The sequence below is a fragment of the Anopheles nili genome, chromosome 3 (assembly GCF_943737925.1).
Source record: "Anopheles nili chromosome 3, idAnoNiliSN_F5_01, whole genome shotgun sequence".
NCBI lineage: Eukaryota > Metazoa > Arthropoda > Insecta > Diptera > Culicidae > Anopheles > Anopheles nili.
Window position 1 is genome coordinate 34,717,144 of NC_071292.1, and position 13,317 is coordinate 34,730,460.

General features: G+C 44.2%; 1 protein-coding gene across 1 annotated transcript; it reads right to left on the minus strand.

Annotated features, from left to right (window-relative positions):
* Positions 1 to 343: 343 nt before the first annotated feature.
* On the minus strand, positions 344 to 11,227 carry LOC128727138 (carbonic anhydrase). The gene is made up of 4 exons (XM_053821009.1): positions 10,556 to 11,227; positions 5,127 to 5,542; positions 3,499 to 3,570; positions 344 to 1,705 (listed from the first exon to the last, which is right to left on the minus strand). The coding sequence occupies exons 1-4, from the start codon at positions 10,587 to 10,589 to the stop codon at positions 1,397 to 1,399; spliced, it is 831 nt and encodes a 276-aa protein (XP_053676984.1). The 5' UTR covers positions 10,590 to 11,227; the 3' UTR covers positions 344 to 1,396.
* Positions 11,228 to 13,317: the final 2,090 nt, after the last annotated feature.

Genomic DNA, 13,317 nt, shown 5'->3' on the forward strand with positions numbered 1-13,317 from the left:
AACCATGCACTAGTTGAAGGCGTTTATACTGCCTAGCTCAAAAGTTTACCCCACAGGAACAATTTTCCGGAGTAAACGTGCTTTCAGACGGTGTAAAATTACGATGATTTTATTTAAAGATTTGTCCGTTAGGGCTTTGTAAAAAAATCGGATACATCGGAAAAATCTTTTTGATTTTCACAGTTAAAATTGAGCAAGGTCGTTCTACTGAGTGTAAAAATACAACGTTTTGTGTACATGCTCAGAAATAACTCACTTTAGTTTTTCATATTATTGTTAGCATCCATATGGTAACATTATACTATTATTTCGTAAAAACAGAATCCAAGATGCTTCTATTGCAGGCGTTCTTTTATTAACAATCTTTCAACGGATTCTACCATAACACTCCATTATATTGCAAGTCAATGCAGTCCTTATTAACTGGTACAATAACTTTCGACAACAAGGAATAATGTTTTCTAAACGATGGAAGCATGATACACGTTACTTGCATGATTTCTTTCTCCATACCAGACACATGTATTGAGAAAAAGATCGTTCATCGATCATCGGAGCACTACTTGTTTTATGTTAACTTATCGACTGTTTTAGTTTTTTCTCGATGCTTTTCCTCCAAGGCTATAATTTGTATTAGACGGTATTATGATACTTTTTACTAGCTGTAATATATTTCAGTAACACGTTTTTGCTTATTGCAAGTAACCCCAGTTTTATAACATTCAACAATACTATACTCGCCAGTTGTTTTGTACGTGCAGGCTAATTCATTTTTTTTTCTTTAATTTGAATTGTAAAATATGTTCGGCTCGTTTTCTGATCGTTAAATTGTTTTTAACATTCTACAAAGTTTTCACAAATTACATTCATTGCACATTTAACGTTTGCCCTTGCTGTATATTCTTGATAACGCTTGTCCTCTTAAAACGCCTATTTTCGTATGTAGTAATTCTCTCGTAGAACTATGCAAATAATCAAGTATTTGATAGAGCTACTGCTTTTGATATTGCTTTTCGATTATTCATCTTGCCCTGCCATACAACGTATGATGCTGATTTTCTCAAAGAGAATCAAAAACAAAACCATTTATCTGATTTTCTCGGTTCTCGGTACGGTAGCCCATATCACTGGCGAAAATGGTAGACGCTTAAATTGAGGATTTCCTGTGGCTGTTCTGTGGTCAGTACGTTGCCTACGCTGCTAGTGTCGGTCAAATGAATCTAATTTAAAACACAATTTCCATAAGCGAACCTCGAACGGTGCGTTAACTCGCTTTGGCACTACCCGGGTCGGTCACAGATCGACCAGTTCGAGTCATGTACACTTTAATGCTGTTGTCTTGGTCATCAACTCAACCGGTTAAAATCAAATACGGGGCTACGCGAGGTAGCAGCTTTTAGCAGCTACCGACTTCACGGAGCTGACGGTTGCCAAGCTCCAACGGTGGACGGAAGTTGTTAATGACTTTGCCGTACTCGAACTGCTTGTTGAGCGTCTCGTCGCAGGGACACTCTTCGCCGGCATCGTAGCAACGCATCTCACGGAACAGCTCCAACTGCTCGTGCGATACTTCGATCGGTTCCTTGAACAGGATCCATGTGACGGACTCGGAGCACGGTGGGGTTGTCAGCGATCCTAGATATGTCCAGTAAGCTTTGCCAGCCGGTAGCAACCGAGCAGGGTCAAGCGGTTTGTTCAACGTTACCTGGGGGAGAAACAATCAAGGGAAATAAATTATTAAAAACTGCACCTAACGATCCAACCAACACGTTATCTGTAGTAAGGCTAGCGTTTAATGCAGCACTCAATATGTAATTAAAGCCCATGTAATATCATTTCAGATTGTGTTTTCAATATCATTGTACAATCAAGGGATTGTAATTTTGTATCGGTTCAACCGAATCAATCAAAGCCGAATGAAAAGTACGATCAATGAAGCAGAACAAGCACGTAGCTGCTGAGCTTTGCAGCGGTTTGATGCACTTTTTCCCATACGCAATCGCAAGAGCACAATGATCTCGCGATCACCACTATACGGCAGATCACAACACAATCTCACATACACATCAGACTGGTTGACGCTGGAGCGTCTCGTCTGATTCAAAACTGTTCTCCAACGAGTTCATGGACAGTCATATGACGTGCCGTGAAGTGCGGCCAGTGAATTATAAGGAACAAATTGAAACAACGTTAGCCTAGGCGCAGTGAACGCGCTTGCATTTATTTATTGTATTTTTTTTTGCAGCACACAAATATCTCACCCCGTGCTCGATTCACTGGTCGAGATCCGAACCAATCTCGTTTTCCGCTTGAAGGTTACCATTGAGGACGGAATAATCAGCCACGGCCCCCAGATGGGGAGATGGATAACAGCGGTCGTTTGAATCGAAACGGTTGTTGGCGATATCATTGCACGAGAGTTTTTATGGAAATTTGCAATGTAGGATAGTTTTTTGCAATGTAGGAAAATGTGGCATAATATTTCGAGGGAATTTTCTACTTATAGGCACAAACCAAAGCCAGTAGCAGAGTATTTTAAATTCAATTTAAGCCTCACAGTGCCTAACATAACCGGATTCGAGTTGCTGCAAACAATTAATGAAACGTGGATTAAGAATATATCTTAAACCTTTTTCACATTGACGCAGCATTGTTTAACAACACTTGAACAAACACACCTGAAGTTTATTATCTGCTTGTAAACAGCTTACTTGCTCCAGCGCCCCATCTGATGGGGGCGCATTCTCCCAGGCATTCATGTCATGCTGGCCTACGCGAATTGCCTCTGCCACTTGACCGATCGCTCACAATCAAGCCATGTGTGATTCACGGAACCCCTTTTTTCCCGAACCGTCTGCCGGACACAGTTCGAATAATAAAATGACCCCTTGAAGGAGAACAACATGGAAAACATAACCTGTCCATCACACCAAAGGGCCATGTGGTGAACCGTAGTAGTACAATTGTTTGTTTACTAGTCGCTTATCGCACGTGAAACAACTAGCTTCCCTGTCCTGTGGAAGTTTGCGTAGAAAAAAAGGGAACCCATCGGTGGGTGAATATTCAAGTGCATAGTTTTTAGCTTAATTGAGCTGACGCGTCTCGTTGTCTATGCCGACGGAAGGGACACCTTCGGTTTGTCGCGAGGCGTTCGATTGAGTTATTACAACCAGGCGGCAGGACAATATTGTGTGGTATGTCTGCCTTCCCTCCGGCGAAAACCAATTGAACTAAAATGCCTCATCGTGCCATCGTCTTTTGCGGGTTACGATCAGCTAGAACCACTCCCCGGACGTAGCCTGATTGCGATGGTTGGATTACATTTGTTGAAATTGAATCACGTAACGTCGCCATTAATGCAGTGCGAATACTTTATTCCACGTTCCTCCGTTTGACACATTGCACACAGAGGAGGGCTGAATGCATTTGACGTCCCCTGCCCACGATTGAATTGAGAATTCCAATGGAAGTTAGAAGCGCTACCGTTGCAGTACTTACACGATCGCCCTTGTGAGTGATGAACGGAAGTAGACGCGCGATGATGTCCAGCTCTGGATGCGGCTTGCCGACCTGTGAATGTGAAAAATGGATACTTTATCAATGCAAATGGCCTACGCATTGCTATTGTGTTACATTCCGGACTTGATTTTTTCGCAACCTAGGAATACCATTTGCATACATTTCTCGTCGAGAAAACCTGCCACTCTAGGAATTGTTGGAAGGCCTATTCTGCAAACTATGCAAACAATCGTTTACCCATCGTCAGCGGAAGAAGTCGCGGAATATTAATCTGCGGTATCCGGCGTATGCTAATCAACCGATAACATTCAACCGATCAATGTCATATAAGAATATTGCTTTAAAAAAAGACATGGTCAAAGTTGATTGTCTTGCATATACTTTTATCAAGAAACCCCATGAGTTCCTGAGGAATATCACACACATGTATCAGTTTGTGTGCTTTTATATGAATTTTTGCTTCAAAACATTACCACCCGGATTTATCAAATGCCATAGAAGCATGGTATATAAGCTACACACTCTATACGAAGAATTCTAGCTTCTTACAGGGCCACTATGGCTGCCATACTAATAACATTCAGTTGGAATGGATAATCTTATTAATAGGTACATTTTTGAAAAGCCATTTACGTCACACCTCAATTTGCATTTGAGCTGCCGATCGAAATGATCGTAGACATCGCCCTTCATGTATTGCCGCCGCTTGTCACTATTGATCTCGTGATTCTCCACGTGACTTCAACCTTTACTAAGCTAGGGCACAGTTCAGTCACGTACTACGAAAACAGATCCGTTTATGATTTCTCCACCGAACAGATCTTGATTGGCTACAAGGTGAGGAGTAATCACCGTACAAAGTTTCCCTCATTTCGTCCGACACGCCACGCTAATTGTGCTAAGGGCACGCGTACCACTTGCAAAACGGTTAGTGTTACGATCGTTCATAATTGAAATGGGTCTCATGACCGGACTGAGCTTAGAACAATCCTATACAAGCGCCGGCTCTGTAGTAGGCATTAAACATGGAAATAGCTATTTGAAGCGAAGGAAATTGAACAAGAAACTCGCTGAGAAATCTTACTATCTCACGTCGGTATACGAATCGATTTTTTTCTAGCCTTTTTTTTCTATTACATAAACCTTGAAGCCCCGACGGTAGCAACAATTGGATTAGTTCATTCAAAACACATTTTGCCTGCTGGTTTTCCCTACCATGTGAAGGTTGTTCAATCGATCGATAAAGAAAACTAACTACACCTAAATCGGTACACATTTTCGACTTGCTTATTGCCAAGTTCTGCGACACCTTTTCCAGTATTGAATGGTTCACTTAAATATGCCCATTTGAACTATAACTGTCTTATCAGTAGTTTCTATTTAAAGCAGGGGTTTCCTTACGTGATCTGGCCTATTTCAGATTTTGCATTGTTGAAATGAAGCAAGAGCTAAATGAATTCTAATGCTTGATCTTGACCAGCGGGATCCGAAACCGCATCAGAGTAGAGTACTTCACCCAATACATCGTCTAGCGCAATTTTGCATCCAACCGCATGTTTATACTACTTTGAGACATTTTCGCACATATTCTTGGACCCCATACATACCTTCAAAAGGACGCCTAATACCGCCAAACCATCCGGATGGCCAGCAGCCTCCGCGAAGCTCTTGTACTTGCTCTGGTTCCAGTGGACGAGATGAAGCTCTCCAGCGAACGATTCTCCATCGACGGTGTGCTCGGAACCGCGCGAATCCGAACATCCCCAGTGGCAGTGGAACTGCTCCAGGATAAACTTTTCATTCTGCAGCGGCCCTCCGGTCAGCAGCGATCCTTTTCCATTCACATCAACCCTCCAGCAATAGCCAGGATTAACCAGGCTGCGCGTGTTTTCCGGCACGTACGTCCAGCGTAGTGGATTCTCCTGCAGATCGCCCGAGTGCTGGGTTTTGGAGGTTACGATATCGACCGGTGATTGACGTTGGCCGCGGGCTTGCGGGAACATTTCAGCCCATTTTTGCGGTCCTACGTGAGGCAAGTAGAGAAACGTGTATACCAAGTTTAATAAGTGCACTGCTCTTGGAAAATATGGTGATGGTGAGTTTAACGTGCATTCGTCGATTATTTATTAATCAGGTCATTTGTCATGCTCACGGAGCGGTTTTCTCATCAACCATTGATGTTAATGATACATGAGCAAGGATAATTTTGTGTCCATCGACATATAAGCGTGATAAAAGCAATAAACTTGCAACGTATAACGAACTTTCCAATTATATTTAAGTGAAATTTCGTTCAACCGGCTCGTTGCTAATTGGTGACAAATATAAGCAAATGCAATCGATCCGAAGCCTCCATCACGATTGTGTATTTCTAAGAAAAAGAGTCAATATCTCAACCGCAAGACGGGGACCGTTTCGGAAACTAATCGAACCCGCCTAATGCATGTCATCCGTGAGCAATTAAGTGCAACCGATCACGACGCATCCAGAGAAGCAGAAAATCGCTGACCAATCTAAATCCACACCCAAAGTCGTGACTAATGGGGGAGGAAAAATGACAATGAATTACTTCGCTTGCGGAGACACTACGCCTGCCCGGGCTCCTGGAAGCTGTGTTGCTTTTTTGTCTTTCTAACGACCACTTGATTGGCCTTAATTCGAGTAAAAGTCGTCGTCTCGGGCACGCCGTCTTCGAGGAAGAGATAAATTTGCCGACACTTAGCAACGTACTGCTACTAAAGAGCAGCCTCTTCAAGGCTAACAGCTTCATGTGGCGCATGATTGACGCTATAAAGCATGATAAAAAGGGTACGTAGTGATAATTTCCGTTTCGCGCCATGCATAATGGTTGCTTCCACTTCCTAGCAGCTCATAGAATCACATGCAATTTCATAGACATTCATTTCGCCTGGGCCATAAACCCAGCCTGCAGGATTTACTTAGAGCTCATATCTCTCGTTAGCTCGTTTGATTTACTGTCTTATTTTTTGGCTATTTATTTATTTACATTTTCAAGCAAAAAAAAACGCAACAACCTTCAAATGATCTCTGGGCCATGCAGTGATGCCATTTTCTCAGTCCCAGTTTGTAGGGTGCTTGTTTTTTGTTCCTTTTCAGAGGTGATGAAAATGTTTTGATCATCTGTCGCTCAGCGGCATGATTAATCTTTCTTCACGGGTTCGCAAGCGATATTGAGGTATTTCAACGTTCATCGATGCGAGCAAAAGAAAAAAACAACGATTTCTGTTTGTCTATCCAGGAGCTGACGTCAATCAAACGCCGTGATGTCGAAGTACTCGGCAAGATGGGGAACGCAAGTGGGCCACTTGCGACACCTCACAATGGCTTTGGTGAAACTTCATCGAGCTGAATGATGTCAGAAAGGAGTAATTGGTGCTTAAAAGTTTACCCCGTTAAATTACCAATTTAAGGAGAAGTGTTCGTGACAATAAATATCAAGATCGTATTCAGGCAATTTATTCTCCCGCTCATGTGACCGTTAAAGGCGACTGATGAAACAATAACGGTTTGAAACGATGGTCGTATTTTTATTAGTAGCTCAAACCTGTTGAGTAGATTAGACGCACCATATCTGAGGCCATACTCAAATTGGAGGGTTGCCCAGGTCTAATTGACCAGTGGCTTTATTCGTTGCTAGCGGAGCTGTAAATAATATTTTGCAATAATCTCTGTACACTTCAAAACCGTGCTTCATGATAATCGCGCTATCGACCAAATCCCCGGCACGCTCCTGACTCACTTCTCTCGTCTACTGCTCAACAATAATAGTTGTTTTCTCCTACTTCTCGGCAGCATTCTTATCACATGCCCTCGCGCACAGTATCGCAAATGTCACAAGACCTTTGAGGTGGCCATAGTCATCACAGACCATGGTCGTTGGCGTGATGTGTGAGAGGATCGTAACAAGCGTGTAATTTTGTACCGCGTCTATCTAGTAATTTTCGCCCATCAAACATATTGTACATCGAGCTGCGGTAGGGGTTGCCTTACTTTTTTTTTCTGCTCAAAATTGATCAATTTGGTAGCGAACGTGGTGGGGTGAAAAAAAAATTATAAAACATCCCAGAACGAGTCACTGAGTTTATCATTGCTTTGCTACTTGGCAGATAACAATCAATTTTGGAGCGCAGCGTTTGTCATCAACATAACGCAGGCAAAGACCAAACAGGAAATAATTTTATAGATAAAATCTTGTTTTCATTTGTTGGAAGATAACTGAAAAATTCTAAAAAAAAGTACACTTCCAGATAACAGAGTATATCACCTTATCTAGCATTGTAAAACATTTTCCGGAAGAAACAATGTAAATGCCTTATATTTTTAAATATTTCAAAGTGATGCTCATTTTAGTTTAATATAATCAATTTTTAACTAAAAAACATTCGAATGGTTAACGGACGCAGATGAATCAACAAGCTGGTAGCAGAACAAAAACGGCAAAAGAGTCTATCACTTATCATAATTAAAAGTTCACCACGACGAGCGACCTTCCACAATATGCGATCGACGATCGTTCGTCTACGCGATCGTTCAGTGACTCGCCACCATCACCGGAATGATTCCGACTCCGTACGATATCTCCCGCCTGCAAATCCCCGCCAAAGTACCCCTTTCAACGCGTTTCACGGAAAGCACGTGCTGCAAAGTGTGCTGCTGTAATTCAACGCGCCGCCAGGGAACCGGGGTGGTTCCAGTCGAAAGCACAAAAAGCCCCCACACACCTAAAACCGCCTTACACAGCGCTCATGGTGGCTCATGGAATTCCTTATCACGTGACCGAACGCGACAAACCGGTCGCCCATTGGGGATGTTAGAGACGAACCGAACAATGGTTGCACGGGGGTGGATTTTACGCGAACCGGTTTGAGCCTCCTTTCGCGCATCTCACCAGCGATCACTTCGCCACGGTGATCTTTCCCTCTCTCGCCTCCTTGTTTCCCTCTCTCGCCTTTGCCAAGCGTAACCTTTTGCATCCTGTGAAACGGACGCGCTGCCATCGATCGTTTTTGTTTATGTTTATTTCTTTCCTCTGTTTCACACACGCCTTCGGGCTTTGGGTGGGGGTTTTGAAGATCGCTCACGCACACCACGGTGGGCTGGCTCATTTGCAGCATCCGATGGAGCAGCCCCACGAACACTGCTGTACGTGGAAGAATTGGCAGGCGACTCCCTCGAGAAGATTTCCTCCAGCCCCAAGAGGCGTTAATTGAAGCAATTAGAAAGTTCAAAGCCGCGCACTGATTGATTGAGCCAGCTGAAGCGTGGAGTATTTAAGGTACGGAGTCCATCATTTGAAGAAAGTTTGCTGTAACAAAAGGGCCTTTAGGCAGGCCCTTGGGGAGGGCATTTGTGCGACGAGACACAAGACACACAACGTGCTGATTCAGCTGCGAGTGCGATTTCGCAGCCCAACGGAGCAGTGAAGAATATCGTTTAAACCTTTCTGTTGTTTTCTTGTTTGCTTTACTCTTAGCGAGAAGCTGATCGATGCGAAGATCGATGGCCTTGACAGCCCACATTCTGTGTGATGGCTAAATTTCAGACACGCGATGGTATGCGCCAAAAAAAAAAAAGAAATTCAGATCAGATCACTACGATCACAGCTAATGAGCTGGATCAACGCGCGCGGTGAGCGATAAAATCACAATAGTTGTTCTCGTGCATTAGCACGAATTCAAAAAATAAACAATTGCTCACGGCAATGTTTTCCGAGAAATTTGCATGCTGCTCACAACAGGTGAGTTTAATCGAAATGGCCCACCACAGCGTCCATCCCATCGTGATCAATCGTTCATTCAAATGTGTTGCAATTCGTTCCCACTGTTATCAAACAATTGCCACGCAACCGGCAGCGTAGCACCAGCCACCAGTTCGAGAAGATTCCAATCAAATCATACCCTGCAGCATCCCGGTCGGGGAGATGAAAAGGATGTAAAAAAAGAAAAAAAAACTGCACTCACATACACACACATACTGAAAAGTTGAATCTTGATGTTTCCGCCTGGAACGAGAACCCACCGCGTTTTGATGCGTGTTTACGACACTCAATTGTACCAATCAGCATCCGGTCGGGGGCACTCCGAGAGATGGCCATTTAAGTGAGGCTCAGTTGCGACAGAACCGAAACCATCCCAAACAGGTTAATTTGTATTCCCGTGGGTGCAATTTGGGTTGTGGTGGCCATCGAATCAATTTATGCAACGCAATTTGGGTTTGGGTCCGACAACAGACCCAATCAACAAATCGATCACCAAACGGTCATGGATCAGTAACATGAAAATTCAAATTCACAGTTACAAAAAGCCACCTGACTGTCGACTGCCAAAGCATCACCATTCGGTGTCAAATTTGAATGTGGTGCCCTTTGCTCGTGGTAAACCAGACGCGAGTTTTTGTGAGTCACGTGACTTTCCAGCGTGGAAGATATGCCCATGAGTTTTACGCAGTACCACGTCACTTTGGCCGCGTCTTGCTATCGTGTATTATTACTCCATTGCGCAGTGTGTCATTGGATGTTTCGAGAAACAAAAACAACATCGAAACACGCACAAACATTGCGTTTATCAGCCACCTTTTAGGGTGCGTTTGAGGCACCGTTTTTTTTCCGACTGTTTGTGCAAAAGAAACTAACAACAATCGTCGGTCTGCCACGCTTCGTCTCTTCGGGGTGCAACGCACACACAGCGTCGGATTGTTGGGCAACGTCACTGATAACAGGTGCGTGATTGATTTAATGGCCCTTCCGTTGATAACCACTCCTGAGGGGGTTAGAAGTTTGTTGTCCTCTTCTAGCACCGATAGGGCGCGGTCGCACGAGATCAATAATCGCGAATCGGCAATGCGAACGCGTCCTTGTCGACTTCGTCAATGATTAGGCGGAAATACACGATCCGTAAGGGTCACACAGCGTGGTTACAATCTCTAATCAGAGTTTCGTTTCGCACAGCAAATGAAAACGGCGCATGATCAGCATGGTGAAAGACTCGATCGACGTGGTTTCATTCTCAACACTTACCATTTAGCTGCGTGTATCCCCATGTGACGGACATCTTGGTGCAAGTTTAGCGTTTAATTTCGCTCCTCTCGTTTCAGCAACAACAACAACAACAACAACACCAGCAACAGTAAACAGCGTCTTCGACAATCTCGAAACCACAAGCAACAACAAACTAATGGGCTTCGAAACAACGCTGGACGGCGCTCTTCGTCGACTAGGTCGAGCGCAGGTTGATAACTGCTGGTTTTCGTGCACTCGCTTGCTCGCTCTCACGCGAGCTTTCACCCTCTCTTTGCTCTTCAGCGAAACAATCGCAAACACTACCACGAACACGCTGGCCACCGCTGGCTATCCGGTGTTATCAACAAGTCGCGGATGCAACCACAGCAACACGCGCCACACTCGTACCGCGTACGCGTATTCGATCGTGCGTGTCGAACGCACAAGCCACACTGTAGAGATTTCACCCAGACGGGGATGCTTTGCTGGTTTTTTTTTGTTCTCCCCACAGTACGGCTGTAAACAAACAGGAAACTTGTGCCCTGTTGTGACCGCGGTTAGTTTGCTGACGAAACGGGAGACTTTGCTCGTGACGGGCGTGTCCGTGCTGGACGACCTGTTCGCTCGATGGAATGGAACCGAATGCGGATGCAGCGCTGTATCGAGTACGGTGACGGCGAAACACGACCAGGGCGGTTACACATCTGGAGGACGCACTCCAATGTGGCACCCATATATATGCACGGGCCGCCGAATGCGCGAGACGTGTGCGCTGGAGCGAATCGCACCACTACACTCTGCACCGAGGGTACCCACCATCGTTGCATCGCTCGCGCGGAGAGCTTTGACGAGTAGTTTGCGACGAATGCGGAAAATTAATGGAAACCCACGCATCGCTTCTCTCTCTCTCACTCTCGGTGTTTCTCGCGAACACTCTGCTCGTTTACTAGGGGCGTCTCTCTATCACGCTAGTTGGTCAGCCTGGTGATCATGAGGTACGATCGCCGACGTTCCGATCGCGCGCTGTTCCCTTGGGAGAGGGAGTTTTTAACCACTGTCCAAAGCGCACGTTGTCGCTGGAAAATGCAACAATGCATTACGAACCGGTGACAAGTGCTGACGGTAATGACGCGGGACATATGCTGGTTTTTGAAAAGCTCATCCCGAACAATCGGGTTCTCTAATTGGGCAATTTAGAAGCTATGCAGACGAAAACGAACCCAAAACGCCACGTGAATGGAGGACCGTCGTGACCGGAACCACCACTTTTTCCAGCCCACGTGGAAAAACCAGAACCATAAGGGCCACTACTCGATCGCTTCATTCTTTTCGATCACACTGCATTTCGTTCAGCAGCCACATTAAGATGTTTGATACAGAAGTCACGATCGTAAAACCGCACGCAACCCCACACGGTGTTGAGTTTTACGATCCATTTGGGGAGATTCGTGACGAATGTAAACATTCGATGTCGGCCTGTTAAGGAAGCGTTGAGTTAACGATTCACGCCGTTTAATGGATTTCCCAAAAAAAAAACCGTCCCAGAGGATTATTTAAAATGCTATAAAGAAGGTAATAAAATCACTGCGTATCAGGTCGCGGGGCATCGGAGGCAATAATTGATAACAATATAATAAGGTCTGTTTTGTTTTTCACTTTCGCTTCGTTTCATCTTTGATAAGATAGGAGAAGCCAATTGTGGTACATATCGGGTGGTACGCATTGATAGTATCAGTGCTTTGGTGAATAAAAAACCGGTTAATTCAAATTACTAGTTGGGAATTTAAATAGACAAATGTGACAATGCTGAATTTCTTACCTGGGTTCTATCATGCCGTTATAAGCGTTGAAAGAAATCAAAAATCACGTGCTTTCGATAACATACCTAACATAGAAGTATGAGAGTTCAATATAAATATCACGTAAAGGCAGAATAAAAAATAGATACAGCCAAATAAAGTGCCTACCGACGTCGACAGACTCAGCTACTGATAATGATATCAATGGCATATACGTTTGTGTTCCTTTTGGGTTATAAATACATCCAGTTTAATCCACGGCGAGAAACTGATGGTTTTTATCGATTTCATACAATCAAATTGTTAACAACCACTCAAAAGATTATTACATCAATCACGTGATAAGTACAACACGCACATGTACTGCACATAATTCAATCTGCGTCAGAGTCTGGACGACTAAATCCTTCGCTAACCATAAAACACATCATATTTGTCGCCCTGTATCGCTTAATCCGTTGCCGGTCGTGAAGAAGCAATACGGACTGATTAGCACCCGAGCGGACCTGATCAGATCCTGCCAGTACTCTTATGTGTTTTTTCATTTGGAACACCGCTATTTGCGGTAGATCCGCTGCCGGATTGATGTTGTTTTCGTCACAAAAATTTACACATTTTACCAAAGGCTAGTGTCGGGATGATTATTCATTAGTCTCTAAATGGATTGACATGTTTTGCTGCGCTGAAACATCTCAGTCCAAACAGGCTCAACTTAAATGTCACGTTTTCGACTGGTTTGATACTCGTTTTGGCCGCCATCTACCAGTAGTCAATGCTTTATGCCAACACAGTAGAGTGTCGCGTGATCGCATCAATGACAAAGCGACAGTATATAAATGATCGAAAAATGCATGAACACGTTTATGCGCTTATCAGTCTAGTCTATCTGTTCTGAGGTGCAAACAACCCAACAACGCCTCGATTGTGGGTCAGTTAGGGATATTGATCGTTATTTGACTACACGAAGTATTGTACGCCACT

Coding starts and splice junctions, on each gene's coding strand:
- LOC128727138 (XM_053821009.1), bottom strand. CDS start 10,589: ATGTCCGTCACATGGGGATACACGCAGCTAAATG. Junction 3,571..5,126: donor TATTAGGCGTCCTTTTGAAG/GTATGTATGGGG, acceptor TCACATTCACAG/GTCGGCAAGCCGCATCCAGA. Junction 1,706..3,498: donor TCACTCACAAGGGCGATCGT/GTAAGTACTGCA, acceptor TTTCTCCCCCAG/GTAACGTTGAACAAACCGCT.